The following is a 17,501-nucleotide window of genomic DNA, read 5'->3' on the forward strand; positions in this document are numbered from 1 at the left end:
TTGGGTTCTATTCATTTTTATCCTACTACTCATCCATCTCAACATCCTCATCTTCGCTACACTCACTTTATGGATGTATTATTTTTTGACTGCCCAACATTCAAACTCATAGAGCAAAGCGGGTCTCACAATTGTCTAATAAAACTTACCCTTTAGCTTTATTGGTATTTAGCGATAACATAAAAATTTGATTGCACATCTTCACTTCACCCGCGTAATTCTAATTCTTTGTACGATATCTTCTCCAATCTTTACATTTTTTTGGATTATCGACCGAAGATATCAAAAGTGTGCTCTTTTTTATATTTCCCTGTCGTCAATCTTAACTACTTCATCGTCTTTATTCCTATTATTATTTGACTTCATTCTATATAATTCATTTTAGTCTGGCTAATTTTAAAATATATAGATTCTAGATCATTTATTCGAAGTTTTAACTTTGTGTTGATGCTGTTTCGAGTCTAATCAATCAAAACTATATCATTTGCAAACAACGAGCATTACGATACCTCATCTCGTAAGTGCCTAGTTAAGTTGTCCATAACTAAGACAAATAGCTATAGGTTAAATGTTAACCCTTGGCAAATAGGTATAGGCTAAATGCTAACCCTTAATATAGATATATTGTCACTCAAAACTTACTTATCCGCACACTAGTTAGTGCCTCATCATACATATATTTCTCAAAGTTTATGTGATGCTTGGAGACTAGTTTCTTTTCAAACTTCTACCGAATCAAGTACCGGAGCATTCTATCATAAGCTTTTTCTATATCAATAAATACGTTGTTTTTCTTTAACCCAAATTTCTCGCTCAGTTCTTTAAATAGAAAAAAAAAATGTTGCAACCTTATATAAACTTTTTCCATTTATAAATAAGTATTATTGCCACCTATTTATCATCCGTTCTATAAACTGTAACGGAGATTATCTCAAGTCTCAACCGTCTAAACGTACGGTAGATTGCCGATATGTTTCGTACACAACACAGAGTGTGTTGTGTATATAATATATTTTTCCCACCCTCTCGCCTCCACTTTCTGGAGCATTCCAAGCCAGAAGTCTATCTTCGACCTTTTGCAAAACCCTAATTTTTCTTCTACTCCCTCATTTAAAATCCACAACCGTAACCCTAATTGTTGCCACTACTCTCTTTCTCCTGTTAAAATCCTGTATCTTCTGCTTGTTGCTTTCATCTCAAAACCCTAGTTTTTCTTCACCTCTCATTTGAATAACCTTCTTTGAAACCGTGGTTTCTGTAGAATTTCGCCACTTTTTTTTTTTGAGCTTCTTGCCCTGATTCATGGCGAAGTATGGTGAGGGAGACAAGAGATGGATTGTGGAGGACAGAGCTGATGGTGCAAACGTTCATAACTGGCATTGGGCTGAGAAAGATTGCCTGGAGTGGTCGAGGAACTTGCTTTCGAAGCTTTTTCAGGACCTCGTCATCCTTGAGGGGGAGGGAAATTTATGGATCAAGACGAAGAGGGTCGAGAAGGTAGAAGGGGAGGCCTATGTGAATATTAGGAAGGGGAAGATTATTCCTGGTTATGAGATAAGTGTGAAGTTGGGTTGGCAAGGAGAGGCTAAGGATTCAGAAGGAAAGAGCCTTCAAAAGGTGTGAAGTCACCGCCATTATAGGTTTTTGATGCTAGTTCTGAGAATAAAATTATATATATTTTGAGATAATTACCTGTTTATTCATTATTTTTGAGTTTTTTACTTGGGTATTATGGTATTGTTTTGGAAAAATGTGTCCGTTGTTGTGTTTTTTTGATAGACAACCATGTCTTTTGTTGTATCAATAAATAAATAAAAATAATTCATACGGGAAAGATTTCACGAGTTAATGGTATGGAAGGGACGAAATTTTAGAGAGACTGCTATAAAATTCAGAACTTCAATTATCAGGTGGTTGTTACTTATTATCTTAGATACTGATTTTGTCTTATTGTCTGCAACTTCTTATTATCTGAAGAACCTTTTATTTGCTCAACAACTCAGTCATTATTGATTGCAGGGAGTTAACCCCTGTTATTTTTCTGTTAAAAATTTTGGTATGTCTCCAAAATGCAGCCATAACTTTTTTTTTTTGTTTTTTAACTGTCTGTGATCGTCTTGATTCTGATATGGCAGTTTAGTACCTCGGTGCTGGATGAAATAAAAATGTTATTTTTGTTTTTTATTTTAAATTTTTTAACGACATTGCGCTGAAGATTACTGGAGAATTTTGCTGTGTTTTATTCAGAAATCAACAAAGTTATAAACTAAGTTCACGAATCTTGGGGTGGGTTATGTTGGTGTGTTGATGGAAAGTTTGCGAAGATAGGGCATTGTTTATTGAGTTTTGTGCTTGTGTTGGGTTTTGCTTCTTGGGCTCACCTAACATGTAAATATGATTAGGCATGTTCTAAATAACTAGATACAATGATATCTGATTTGCATTTGCTCAAATAATGTGGAATTTTTTGTTGATATTGTAGGTTGTTGAAAGCACATGAACAACAAAAAATTCTCTGAAGAATTTTTAGTTCCCCTTCATTCAATGTAGCTTGCTTTTGAATAAATTTGGGTCACTATTTCTCTCTTCTCATGTGGAATATGTTCTGCGTAGGTGGATGGGGACGTGGAATTCCCATACATTGCAGATGAGAATGCAGACGAAGACCCAGAAGTCAAGATCATCGTGAAAGACGATGGTCCCATAGGCAAATGCCTTAAAGAGGCCTTCATATCGAAAGGGAAGCCAATTCTTCTCGAAAGAGTGAGAAAATATGTGGAGAGCATGAGTGCTGGTGGGCCAGCAAAGGATGAGTTGGAACTCAAACCAAAGGGCTCTTCAAAGCTAAAGGTCGATAACACAGATAGCAATGCTCAGCCTGCGACACCAACTCCACCTCCAGCCAAGAAAAAAGTGAAAGAAGGGTTTAAGACAATTTTTCTCACTGAAAAATTCTTTTGCAGGCCAAGCGATGTATATGATATCTTAATGGATGAGAATAGGTGGAAGGGATTTACTCAAAGTAATGCGAAGATCAGTAAGGATGTGGGTGCGTCTTTCTCACTCTTTGATGGGTCAATTACGGGTGTCATTGAGGAACTTCAAGAAGGGAAGCTGATTGTTCAGAAATGGAGGTTTGGTAGCTGGCCTGAGGGCATTCACTCCACGGTATGCATTCATAATTGAGATGATACTTGGATAATCCTTGTCAATATTGATTATTTATTTTGTTTTCTATCTCCTTTGTTCTAACTTGCATCAAAAGTTTCAGTTTGCATGAGAGCTGAAAAACTACACTGAAAAACTGCTAAAATACCCGTGTTTTGATGTTGATAAGTGTTTGGGAAAAAACGCTTTTGTATCACTTCTTTGATGCTTTGTAATGTTGCCATGGAATTTTCTACTGTTTTGGGCATCCATATGGTGAATTCTTTATTGCTCAAAATTAGTATCTCAGAAGGATACATTTGTTCACTAAGTTCTATCAAATGAAAAAAATCACATTGTGTGGGACTTCACTATGAGTTAGCTATCGACGAGGAACAACTGCCCTTGAAATGCACAATATTTTTTCGGTGATTTAAACCCAGTTGTGCAGTGCTTTCTGAACCTTGGTCTCATTCCTTGTATTGCTAATTTTCTTATTTATTCCGCATATATATATCGTACATTTGTTAGTGAGTATTCTTCCACTTTTATACGATAAATTTTTTACTTGTTGACACTTTCATGGTGGTCATTCAATTCTGGCAAGTCTATATTGTTATAAATGTCCATATTTCCACTCAAACTTTCTTCGCATTGTTTAACCTGAGCGTGGTGGGTCACTATTTGTTGACTTCTCATTTAACTGATAGTCTTGATATGGTACTTAAGTGCCCCTTTGTGGAAGTGAAGAATCCACTTTTTTTAATACATTTACATGTATAAATTTTCTTTTTGGTTGCTGTTTTTGTTGTCTTTTGATACTCTCTCAATTATATGGTGCATTCTGTGGCTAATATGGTGGTGTTTTCTGCTCTCAGCTAACCAATACCTGTTTCTTTGTATGCGTGCGGGTGTGTGTGTTTGGACCTGACTACTGGCTATTTGTTCAGACATATGTTCTTTTATAACTTAATTCAGAAAGAAAGTTCATTTATTGCAGGTTGATCTTACCGCCTGGTTAATATTGTTGCAGGTGCGGCTAATTTTTGAAGAGCCCGAGCCAGGTGTAACAATAATCAAACTCACACAAACTGATGTTCCTGAAGAAGACAGGTATGCCTTAGTATTGTTAGTTAATCTGAAATTCAAAACAGCCTTGTGGTTTCTCTCTCTCTCTCTCTCTCTCTCTCTCTCTCTCGTGGAAATGAGATGCACATAAATGCATGCAACACTGTTTACGATGTATTTGGGTGACATCATCACACTCTCTCTTACCTTCATTTTACTCTAGACGAGTTTGTGAACTTTCTTTTCTGCTTTTGGGTTGTGTTTGTTTTTTTATTCCGATGGTATTCCATATATTGCAGATATGGGAATGCAACTGTCGTGGAGAACACAGAGAGAGGCTGGAGAGATCTCATCTTTCATAAGATACGTGCCGTATTTGGATATGGAATATGAAACTCTTTGCAACAACACTGTCCAAACTACCGCCTCATATATATCTCTCTTGCTCTTATTGAATCAATCACAGCTGTCCTGTCCTCTTGGACATTTGGTTTGGCTCGTGTACTTCCTATCGTTTTTAACTTTTAATTTAGTTCATGGTTATGGTCTCTGTATCTCTTATTATCTCAACTCAGACCTGAAATGGAAAATTTTTCAGTTTTCCATCTTATTATTTTGTTGCTCCAAAGCGTGTATAGATTTGACCTTGTTCTGATTGAAGCCAAAAACTCCGATCTTGCTAAGCATCCATGGTAACTCACCTTGGTTTCCTGTTCAATGCTTCATGAATTATGTGGCCTGGCATTGCTACAAGTGTTCTCCAACTATGACTAGAGTTTTGTTGGGGTGGGTAGTGACTAGAGAGAAGTTACGGTTTTACGGTTGTAGTAAAGATTAATTTGGATTTTGTTTAGGATGGAGATTCTATAGGGCCTAGGTTTTACGAAAACAAAGGAAAATATCACCTTAGATCTTCTCCATGATAGCTCTAGAATCAAATCACCTTAGATCTTCTCTATGATAGCTCTAGGATCAATTTCCACTACCGATTATGAAATTTGAAGTTCAAAAGATGGTGCAGATCTTAACGTCAACATTTCTTAAAAAAAAAAGATGGTACTGATCTTGCGGATTCATGAACAATTGTTTTTGGGGCAAAATGGACACATGTTACATTATACATTACTATTAGGGTTTGAATTTTTTTTTTCACAACCACAATGGTGAAGTTCGAGATAATCGATTTGAAGGTTTTGCGATGCCAGGGATGCAATTTCTCATTAGTTTTGAGGTGAGGCTTGCCTGATAGGGTTGAGCCCTATCAAAACTTTTTGCTTTTGTTTATCACTTAGTCGGGGGCTAGAAAGAGCTAGAAACATAACGATGTTGTAGTTAGCCAGGTCCCATAAATTGTACTTGAAGATGTTTGCGCATGGAATGCAGCTGACTACTGGGAGCAGGCTACTCAGAACCGGTAAAAACTGGTTAAACTTTTGATGATGTTTGACCAGTGGTTTAAAAAGACCACTTCAAAAATCCATCCGGATCGAGAATAAGTTGAATCGGTTGGATTAAATTTCAAAAAAAATTCGAGAAAATTATTAAAATTCATTATAAATGTTGTTTTTTAGGAATTCAATAAGAAATGGGGGTATTTCATTAAGAATTTTCCTTTCTTTGCATGAATATGCGATTATTGATATATTCTTTCTCTGCATGAAATATTATTTACTATTTAATTTACATCACACAAAAGGACAAACATAGAATTATTATGGATTAAGTATATCATCATACATGAACTGCAATAAAGTATACAATTCGCAACATACGATCTAAAAATAAAGTGACAGACGACATCGTTTTTCATCTTGGTCACGCTGGTGCCATTGATTGAACTCACGTGACAATTTATTGACTCGTTCTAAAAATGAATCATCCAAATTAGTGGGCACTTGATTATACCCAAATTTTTGAGTGTTAGTGTTTTGTTGTGGTTTTAATCTAAAATCCCCGAAGCTTGTCCATCCTTCATAGTCACTTACATTGTCATGTTTATCCTTACCTTCTTGTTGTTGGGACTCGATATGTGAATAATTTGGTTGGGATTGGGTGGCTTCAGAATCATCTCTCTCATTTTCCCTTAGACTCCCTTCCCACTCTCCCTCATTAGGTGTAATATCACCGACATTTTCAACGAATTGTGAATATGTTGGCGGGCTGCTTCTTTCATGCTGCTCATCACCTTCTTCAAGATGTTCCTCATCGATAGTCTCAAGGAACGTTCTCTTGTGCAACACTGGCTCATCTTCTTCTACTACCTATTGTTTTGTTGCGTCTGTGACAAATATTGCGTCCAAGTCTATCGGTCCATAATCATCAAGCTTCTTTCTTATTTGTCGCTCTCGGAGGTTTAAGTTGTAATGGACATAGACTAATTATGAAGCTTCTCCGAAACGAGTCAATTCCTCCTAGTAGTGTGCAACCATTGGAACGTACTCCAGTTTCGTTCACAACCAGTAGCAGAGCCAGTAGCAGAACATGTCTGGGAGAGCACCTTGATTGTTATCCTCTTTAGGTGAGGTGCATGACTACCATATATCTTCTATCATTCAGTTAGATTAAAATGCAAAAAGCATTGTAAGGGCAAGAGCAATTCATAAGAGTAAATATATGAATGAACAAAATATTAGTTAGGGGATAACCTGGATCTATCTTAGTTCGATAATTCATGACAAGTCTAGTTCCGAATGATCCTATAGCATCCCTATACATAGCAAGCTAAAATAAAATATTTCATTTTAGTGTATTATTTCTCACAAATATAACAACTCAATCAAGTTTTTATCCAAATATTAAATAATACCTCTTGTATTGCTGCTACCTGGTTTCGATGGCTTCTCTTTAATATGACAATAATGTATCTGACCTCTTCCATAATCTTGTGGGGATGTTCAGGTGTCAAATAGAAAAATTTTGGGTTGAAGTAGTAACCTAGAAAATATGTAGATAGAGAAATATCATTTAAAATTTCATAAAAAAATAATTTAGAATGAAACACTATAATGATATAAATATATATTTACCTGCATAATGAATTGGACGTCCAAATTTGGTGTTCCACCTTCTTTTTATAATCTCGATCACTTTATTAGTAAAACTACACTTCTTCCCAATAGCTGATTTGACCTTCTCGATACCTTTATAAAGAATGCCCATGGTAGCTTTTTTGTCAGCATCTACCATTCTTAACACCGTGACCAAAGGGGTAGTGGCCTCTACGACACTAGAACATCGAGATCAGAACCTTCTATTTGATATTATGCCGTCCACTTTTAGCCCGGTACTAGACTTCGAGAAGCGGTCATTTAACCACTTTTCATTGGTAAACAATCTCTTTAATATACCTTCAGATTCCCAAATGGAGTCTACAACCAAGTAATATGTCGCAAAGCGGGTTGGCGGGCCTGATTATCTCTTTTTTCTTAGACTGTTCTCTGAACAAAAATAAAATTTTAGAGTGGTTATATATAAATCTCAACACCAACCTCGCTTTCTGTAGAGTTTCTCCTTCACAATTTTGATCTCACCGATATCCTCTAACATAAGATCGATGCTGTGTGCAGCACACGGGGTCCATACTAAATGCTTCATTTTATCCATCAACTTGCTGCCCACAGAAACACATGCACATGCATTGTTCGTAATAAACTGGACTACATGCTTATCTCCCACATCTTCCACTATCTGATCATATAGTCGTACCAAGAAGTTTGCATCTTTCTTTATCCCTGATACTTCTTTGCTAGACAAAAAAGATGTACCTTTTGGAGAATAGGCCATGAAGTTTAAAAACTCCTTTTTTCTAACTTTATTCAACCAACCATCACTCATGAAAGTAATACCTGTTCTTGGCCAACTCGGTTTATATTCTTCAATCCACTTTCTAACTTCATCCACCTCTTCATCCAATATTGGCCCACTGAGCTCGTATGCCGTCGGGGGTTTTACCCCGGGCCCGACTTTCTGGATTGCGTTGCCTATAGGTGGAAAATATGAGCTATTGGCTGCATCAAAGGAGATTCTTTTATCGTAGAACAATTTATCAACATATCTACCCAACATGTTCTTCGTACCTTTTACCATGTCTTTGAGGGTCATCTGTTGTGACTTAGATTTTAAGAGAAATGGGTTTATACGACCATGACCTGCAATACTGGCACTCCTAGATAAGCTAGAAACAATTTCTTCAACGTCTGAGTCCTCTTTATACATATTGCCACCAATCCCTCCATACATATTTGAGCTGGGATTGCCATTCATGCTCTAGCTGGGCCCGCCATGCATGTCTGAGCTAGGCCCACCATGTATGCCCATGTCATAACCACCAGTCATTCTAAACCCGCGTTCCCTCTGATTTGTTTCCTGTAAACTCATTCTTGTGGCCATCTCCAAGTCATTATTATATTGCTCTTCTGGATCATTCATGCTTGATGGCGCATATAAACTAGCGATCTCCTCATCCATCATCTGCTTTACAATTTTTTTTACCTTTGGTAGCCTTGAGAAATGCCACCATCTGCTTTCTTACATTACTAGGGATACTATTGCACGCAGAAACATTTCCCTTAACCCCTGTCAAGTGTTGCTTGAACGTATGTACCCCACTACTTATCACTCTTTGGCAGTAATTACAAATAATTTTGTTTTTTTTGTTGGGATCAAGTCTGACCCCATGTTGCCATGCAGGGTCTTCCGCAGATCTTGTCATGGTTCAATTGTTTTAATATGTAAAAGGTTAAAAATTAACCTAACAGTTCAACATGAAAATAATCATTGTGTGTAGTGATAATATGTAGGGGTAGTTCATGAAGTTATATTTGCTGTTAATGCAAAATACTTCTATTGACAAAAATATTTTAGTTCCTACTGGGAAAAATAATTTATTTATGCAACATCATAGATAAAAATAGCCTATATTAGCCATTATATATAGAACAAAAAATTTACATTGATATAGTATCAATAAAAAATATCTTTACAATAGTATAGTAATTCACAATGCCAATACATATGGACTTGTCACAAATCTTCATTTCGACAAACATGAATTAGTTCCTATTGAGAAAAAAAAAAAAATTATGCAACATTATAGATAAAAAAAAGTCTGTATAAGTCACACTTAGAATCAAGAAAAAAATTACAATAATATAGTCATCCATAATGCCACAACACGTATATTTGATACAAAAAACATTTACAATGATATAGTCATTCACAATGCTACAAATAAAATTTACAATGATATAGTGGGCACAATCTCAACTCAATTGAAATGATCACAAATAGTCGTACATCTCAATTACAAATATGCAAGTTAATATAATAAAAAATACAAGCTCTAAACATGGTTACAACTCAATTATCAAGAACATACGTTTTTTACATTAAAAATTTAATAATAAAATTGAAAAATGCAAGATAATATAATTATCATACATGCCACGATTTTTTTTTAATGATATTCACTTTAATTCCTCATGATAATACAGTTTAATAACATGTATTTTTTGCATTAAAAATTAAAAAGACATTTTTAATACAAAACTGCATTAAAAATAAATACAGTTTAATAGCATGTATCTGTTAATGTATTTTTTTGCATTAACAACAAATTAAAAAATACAGTTTTGCATTAAAAATAAAATAACATGTATTTTTTTGCATAAATAATCTATCAACATACAATTTTTTGCACTAAAAATTTAACAATAAAAATTAAAAATATTGTTTAATTCCTCATGATAATCAAAACTTGGTCACGATTTGTACAATTTTTCGAAAAATCACGATTTTTCAAAAAAATTGGTCATGAATTAAAAAAAAAAAAAAAACGTAGTTCTTCACGGACCTACCTAATATCAATCATTCCAACTCAAAAATCCGCCTCAAATCGAATAAATTACATCAAATTGAATACATGTTTTGATAAACAACACTATAATGAATCAAAGCTCTATAATATTAACACATTATTATCAAAAAATTAAATAAAGTCGATTGAATTTAGGAAGAAAAAAAAAAACGTAGTTCTTCACAGACATCAGTCATTCAATCTCAAAAATCAAATTCAAATTGAATAAATCAGATAAAATTGAATATATGTGATGATAAACAACACTATAAGGAATCAAAACCCTATAAATTTAACACATTATTTGTAAAATATTGAGTAAAATTGATAGAATAGCAGGAAAAAAAAAAAACCGCACTCCATTTTTTCTTCACTGACATCAGTCTTTTTTTCTCAAAAAGCGAGCTAAAATTAAATAAATAAAATCAAATTGAATACATGTGATGATAAACAACCCTATAAGGAATCAAAACCCTATAAATTTAATAAATTATTTGCAAATATTGAGTGAATTTGATAGAATGGCGGAAAAAAAAAAAAAACGTAGTTCTTACCCGTTTTTCTTGCACCTGTGGCTTCAAATTCAAATTTGATATGTAATCGTCCAAAACACTCACAAATTATGAACAAAAACTTCTGAACAACACTCTTACGATCAATAACCTTCAGATTTTATAAAAAATGATGTCCTCTTTTGCTTGAAATAAGAGAAATGGCGGAACCCTAAAACTCACTTTTCGTTCTTCATAGATCCAAATTTTTTTTGTCAAAATCGGTGATTTTTATTACCTTTTATTGACTGAAATGACTGAAAAATTTAAATTAAAGCATGCAAGATTCGATTTTAAAGCTGACAAAGAAGAAAAATGATAAGAAAATGACAAAAATCATGAAAATCGTGAAGAACACTGTGCAGCCCGTGTTCTTGGGCGAGTCACTGTTGAGAACCGACCGGACTCGACGATTCACTATTGTGAATCGCCAAGTTTTCTCTAGACACGGGCGATTCCCGGTATTGCAGTGGAACTGGCACGAGTATGCCGGTTCTCGAGTCTAATCGGGAGAGTCTAGTTCGACTCGCCGAGTTTTCAAACTAACTAATTTAGCCACTCGATTCTTTGCATCAAGAATTAGCCACACATGGTCAGTTTTAACTGGTCCGACCTGGTGGTAATATGGCCCGGTGCTAACAACACCGGGTTCAATGTGCCCGAGGAGAATAAGAAATTGGGCTCGCGCTTTAATAGTTAGCAGTTGACGCTAGCAATGTTAAATCCCGAGTTCATGTCCTGCCATAGCAATGTTAAATCTTAAAGTTCATGTCCTGAACTACCCAAAAAAAAAAAAAAAAATGCGGCACCAAGAGTAATTGGAATATGGGCCTAAATCTTCTTGCTTCTTAGGTTTGGTGTCTAAAACAGCTTACCCACATAGAGAAAAAAACTTGAGCACAAGAGTCCTATTAAGGAATAGGAATCCTCAAGATTAAGTCTTCCAAATATTTGCTTCTTGCTTTGGTTAGTTGTCCAAATCTCAGCTCATTAAGCTTGGAAAAAGCTTTCTATTGGTCCTACTGTATATGAGTTATATACCATACAATTTTTTTATCCAACTGTTCAATTTAGATCAAGTGAGCCATTGACCATTTGATCTAGTCCATGGTCTTAGAATATTTTATTTATTATTATTTTTTCTGCAAATCATATGATTATGAAATTTGGAATGTGATATCATTTTAATGATGTGCACCTAAAAAAATATTATAAAATACTTTTGATAAATAAAATGTTCAAAATACTCTTGAAACTATTATGTGTATTTTTGTTATTTTATTTTATCAGTAATATTTTGTAAATATTTTTTGCGCATGTGAGTTCAAAAGAGAAGTGCATGCCCAAAATTTGATGTCAAAATGTTTTATAAAAAAAATTAAAAATAAAACAGTGTGGAGGCATGAAATTGTGATTGGGCCATCTCAACCGTCTAGATAGAACGGTTGGAAAATGAGGAGTATATAACCAATAAGTAGCAAGGGAAGTATACAAAGCTTTCTTTAAGCTTGGATTTGGCTAATTTTTCAGCTTCTAAACAAAAGGTACAACTTTTAAACAAAATGTACAAGAATTGATACCAAAGCATATTGTGGGTGTTGCATTACCATCATGGTATTTCCTTACGCTAATCATATGCCAATAAAATGTATTTATCATGATAATTTCTGTTGTCCTCTCATTATCACATCATAATAGAAACCCCATCCAATAATAATGAGCATACCACTTAAAAGAAAATTTGAAAAAACAAAAAAGGAAGTAGCAAATTTCAACTTGGAAAGAAAATAAATGTAGTTATTATGGTGTTTCCTTTGAGAAAAATTTTAATATTGTCAAAGAAAAATATGTGAGATGTTAAATAATCAATCTCTTGAATTTTTTTTTGCGGGGTCTTGCTACCTTGACCATTCAAGCCGAGAAGCCATCCGAGATGTTATGTTGTGGTACTTTGCTGCCCTGATCATTCTAGCTTAGAAGTTTTATGAATTTTCATAAAAGGACAAATATCCATAGCATTTTCACCTTTCTTTATTGGAACATTTCTCCCCAACTTGTATTAAAAATAACTACTTTTTTTTCTTCTTTTTTTTTTTTGAGAAAGTTGGGAAACGATCGTTTTGTTTAAAATAAGGTTTTGAAATTTAGGGCAATTAAAATTGAGAATCGTTTATTCGAATCAGATACGCTATGTGGATGATCCGAGACTAGCAGTCCCCCATAAGTCCCCCAATTTTCTTTTTATAATATTTTAACCGATTTTTCACCAGTTCAAATCCGAGTTTACCCTTACCCCAAAGTCCCCCAATTTTACTTTTCATAATATTTTAACTGATTTTTCACATATTGGTTGAATATGAATTGATCAAATGGGTAATTAGAGATTAAATTAATGGCTTTAAAATAGGGAAAAGTTTATACAAAGCCGAGGCTCTAAACAATCAAATTTGAGCCTACCTCAAAAAGCTCACTAGAAGAGGTTGTTTTGATGTCCACATGTCTTCAAATTGATCATCTCGACATCAAGATGCATGGATATGAGAAAAAAAAATAGATTTCAAGTTCTGGAAATAGTGTATTTTGTAATATATTTTTCGACCGTCAATGTTCAAGATTTTCAAGTTTCATAGATCTATCGATCTACACTATTTTTTGAAGCTTTGAACTTTATAAATAAATATGAAAATATATTTTAAGGCTATCACAAAGATTTCTAGTAGTGAAACCACATTTCTCCACACTATTTGAAGGTAGGCTCTAATTCATTGTTTAGAGCCTAGGCTCTATACAAACCTCACCCTTTAAAATATGGGATTGTTTATAAAAAGACCATTTTATCTTTTGTAAATAGAGGTTACAATTATTCACAATCATTAGATGTTAAATTGGAGGATTTGAGGTGAGTCACGAAGTTGGAGATTTTTTTTTTTGAACTTTGTGTCTATTTAATAACATCTTTTACAACCACCCATTTTTAAATTTAAAGGACAAAGATGAGTATGATTTCCATATACAAAAGATAAATGGTCTCTTTCTAGATAATCTCTTTAAACGCTGGTCAAAACAAAGGGAAATAAGAGAAAGGATACGACTTCTATAAGGGTTAGGCTTTAGAAGGAAAGAGTAAAGCCTCATCTTCATCTCGAAAGCTCACTCCGAAAACACTTTAAGCATGAAAAATCTCTATGATGGCTTTAAAATCAATCTCCACTATCAAATATAAAATTTATAATTAAAAAATGGGTACATATCCTAATTAGATAGATTTTTTATATCAATGGAGTGGATGGAGGAATTTTCATTAGCTTCTATCAAGGCTCTACCCATAATTTCTTCATATCATTGCCCTATTTTGCTGAATATTGGTCTGTTAAAAGAGGGTTCGAAACCTTTTAGACTTGATGTGGGATGGTAGGAGGAGAAAGATGTAACTGACTTGATTAGATACTTTTATGTAAAAGAAGGGGACCTTAATACTAAATGCTTTCACGTGATTGCCTGTGCTAGAAGGAGACAATCTTTCTGGATTGTCTATCCCCGAGATTGACTCAGAAGATGATTCTGCTCTAAATGAGGCAGTTATTAGTCATTTTAAGAAGGCTTTCATCAAAGAAGTTAAATTTACACCTTCTTTTACCATAGTTCCATATAAAGTTTTGCCGATGGAGATAAGGCATACTTTGGAGAGAGATGTTTCTATGGAGGAGGTGTATAAGGCAGTATTTGTGCTTTCTAGTGATAAAGCACCAAGTGGTCCTGATGGTTTCCTATTTCTGACTCATAACTCTCCATTGTTGTCTGGGATAAAGTGATTGAAAGAGTCCAACTAAAACTAGATATTTGGAAGCATAAGTATCTGTCATTGGGTGGAAGGGTAACTTTATTGAGATCTTGTCTAGCCAATCTTCCGATATATCAGATATCTTTTATTAAAATGTATGCCTCAAGTGTAAAAAAGATTGAAAAAATGATGCGGGACTTCCTTTGAGGTTCAAATAATGAGAGAAAGAAATTTTATTTACTTAGATGGGATAGAATATGTACCCCAAAAAAAGAAGGCGGTTTGGGTATACAGAGATTACATTGGTTAATCAAGCTTTGATGTGCAAATGGTGGTGACGCAATCTTCATTTAAATGACCACATGTGGTATCAAGTTCTATTATCCAAGTATGGTATGGATAGATTCAATGGATAGCGTGGGGGTGGTAGAGGTAGGGATGCATCACATATTTGGAGGACTATTGTACACTGTAGGCCATTGATTTCAGGTTGTTTTAGGTGGAATTTAGGTTGTGCTAATCAAATTTCTTTTTGGCATCACAAGTGGATTGAGGTGTATCCTTTGGTTTTCCCAAAACTGTTTGGGAATGCCTTAGAGGCCTAATCTAAAAGTTAGTGAAGTTGTAGAAAGAAGGGGTCAGAATATTTCTTGGAATGTTTTCTTGCCCTATAGACGCTTGAACATTGTCCTAATTTTTCAATGGTGTGCATTAATGGTATTGCTAGATAAGATCTATGTTGCGCAGAATGAGGAAGATGGGATGGTTTGGGAGATTGAGAGTGACGGTGTTTTCACTGTTAAATCATGTTACAATCTTCTCTTTCATGATTGATGGAGATGGTAGTGTCCTCATATTGCTCAAATCTGGAAATGACCGATACCCCACAAAGTTCCAGTTTTTGTCTGGTTGGCTGCTATGAATAAGGTTTTGACAATTGATAATTTGATAAAAAGGGGAAAAATCCTGCCGAATGTATGCTTATTATGTAAAACTAATGGTAAATCTGGTGCGCATCTTTTTATCCATTGTTCTTTTATGGTGAGATTGTGGTATCAGTTTTTTGATGTTGTAGATATTAATTTGGCCCTTCCCCAATCTGTGGAGGGGATGGTTTCTCAATTTACCCTCCCTCATCTGCCTAATTTGGATAAGATTATTTGGAGGATAGCTAAAGGAGTCATACTGTAGGAGATGTTGAAAAAAAGAAATAGAAGAACCTTTGATGTAAAGAAATAAATAGAAGAATCTTTGATGGGACTTCTATGCCCTTTGACATGATACTTCATTCTATTAAACTTCCAATTTGGTTGTGGCTATCAGTGTTAAAAGAACAATGGGGTGTCTCTAAGATAGCTGTTATGGCTAACCTACATAATCTTTTTCGTCTTGGCTGTGTTAGAAGTAGACCGAGACATGTCTGGCATGCACCTCTTGCTGGTAGCGTGAAACTCAATTTCGATGGTAGCTCTTTTGATAACCCTGGTTTAGCCGGAGTAGGAGGAGTTTTGTGTGATTGTTCTAGAAACATCATTTTTTCTTACGCTGGTCCGATAAGGTGTGCAACTGCTAACTATGCTGAACTTACTGCGCTGCTTAATGGGTTGAAGATTTGTATTAACATGAATTATGTTAACAGTTGCTAGATTGAAGGAGATTCTCTTAATGTAATTAGACGGTGCAACAACGTGTCCCATGGGAATTGCGGCCCATATGGTTGAAAATGATGGATTAGGTGTCCTCCATGTCGGTCTCTTTTTTTCATGTTTATTGTGAAGCAAACTCCGTGGCTAATGTTTTGGCAAAGGGTAGTGCTTCTTTACCTTCTTTTGTTATCTCTAATGATGTAATTTCTCTTAATTAGTATTCAATAAAAGTAGTAATATTTGTCAAAAAAGAAAATTTTGCAGATCCATGAACACTTGAAAATAAATAGTTTAAATAATGTATTATAATATATTAATAGAAACTCGTGACATTTGTCCAAAAAAAAAAAAGGTATTATAATATAAATTATTTTAGGGCTTAGTTTATTTTCACAAACATAATGGTTGAGGTCGAGATGATTTAGTTGAAGGTTTTTTGACACTGAAATTGCAAATTTTTGTGAGTTTTGAGGAGAGGTTTTACTTTTTCCCACAAGGCCTAGGCTTTATTTTGATATTTTCCAATAAAAAAAAGATGCAGTTTCTGTAAGCTTAAAGTTCTGAAATTGCAATTTTTTTGTGAGTTTTAAGGTGAGGTTTACTTTCTTATAGGATAGGTTTTATTCTAACCTTTTCCAATAAAAAAAGGAAAATTGTTTCATATGGGTTGGACCGCATATCTACATATACAGTCCAAAAAACATCGATCTTAAAGATGGATGTAAGTAGATGTTCCATCTAAAAACAAAGGAAACTAGCGGTCCGAGTGTTTTTTTACTATAATTATTATTTCTAGTTTTTAAAATTTATTTCTTTTTTCATATTCATGATCTTCATGTTAGAGATTACATGTCCTTAAATATTAAGTCCTAAAATCCATATAAAAAATAGATTTATTAAAAGGCACACATTTTTACATATGTAAGCTTGGCTGCCTAGAAACCTGGTCCATATAAAAAAGATGTAGTTTCTATAAGGTTCAAGCTATGTGAAAATACAAGTAAAGCCACACTTCAAGTCCTCATTCAGAAAGTACACTAGGTATCAATAATATCCATGATGCCTCTAAAATCAATTTCCAAAATCAATTATAAAATTAGAAGTTAAAAAACTGTTACAGATATTACAAATCTGTGAAAACTTTATTTTAGGATGAAATAGACAGTCTAAATAATGTGTTATAAACTTATAATATACAATAGTTTTAGGGTTTGAAATCCAATTTTCTTTACTATAATGGTAAAGTCTTGATTATCGCCTAAGGAATTTTCAAACACGAGAACTACAATTTTCAATGAGTTTTATTGTGAGGTTTTACTTAATGAGATGGGGCACAGTGGTAACCATCTAATTTTATTATTTGTAAAAAGATTTAAATCTTTTCTCCTGTTTAACCAATAAGGTTGATACAATGGATAATGATCCAAGATCCAGTATGCTGAGTTAATGCAAGG

The 17,501-nt window shown here is 34.2% G+C and overlaps 1 protein-coding gene across 1 annotated transcript; it reads left to right on the forward strand.

The window, feature by feature from the left end:
* The first annotated feature begins 1,034 nt into the window (after positions 1 to 1,034).
* On the forward strand, positions 1,035 to 4,823 carry LOC18439317 (Aha1 domain-containing protein). Its single transcript, XM_006849484.4, has 4 exons — positions 1,035 to 1,617; positions 2,614 to 3,168; positions 4,181 to 4,260; positions 4,515 to 4,823. The coding sequence occupies exons 1-4, from the start codon at positions 1,303 to 1,305 to the stop codon at positions 4,606 to 4,608; spliced, it is 1,044 nt and encodes a 347-aa protein (XP_006849547.1). The 5' UTR covers positions 1,035 to 1,302; the 3' UTR covers positions 4,609 to 4,823.
* The last annotated feature ends 12,678 nt before the right edge of the window (positions 4,824 to 17,501 follow it).

Source organism: Amborella trichopoda, chromosome 4 (genome assembly GCF_054954075.1).
Source record: "Amborella trichopoda isolate Santa Cruz 75 chromosome 4, AtrichopodaSantaCruz75HAP2 v2.0, whole genome shotgun sequence".
NCBI classification, from domain to species: domain Eukaryota; kingdom Viridiplantae; phylum Streptophyta; class Magnoliopsida; order Amborellales; family Amborellaceae; genus Amborella; species Amborella trichopoda.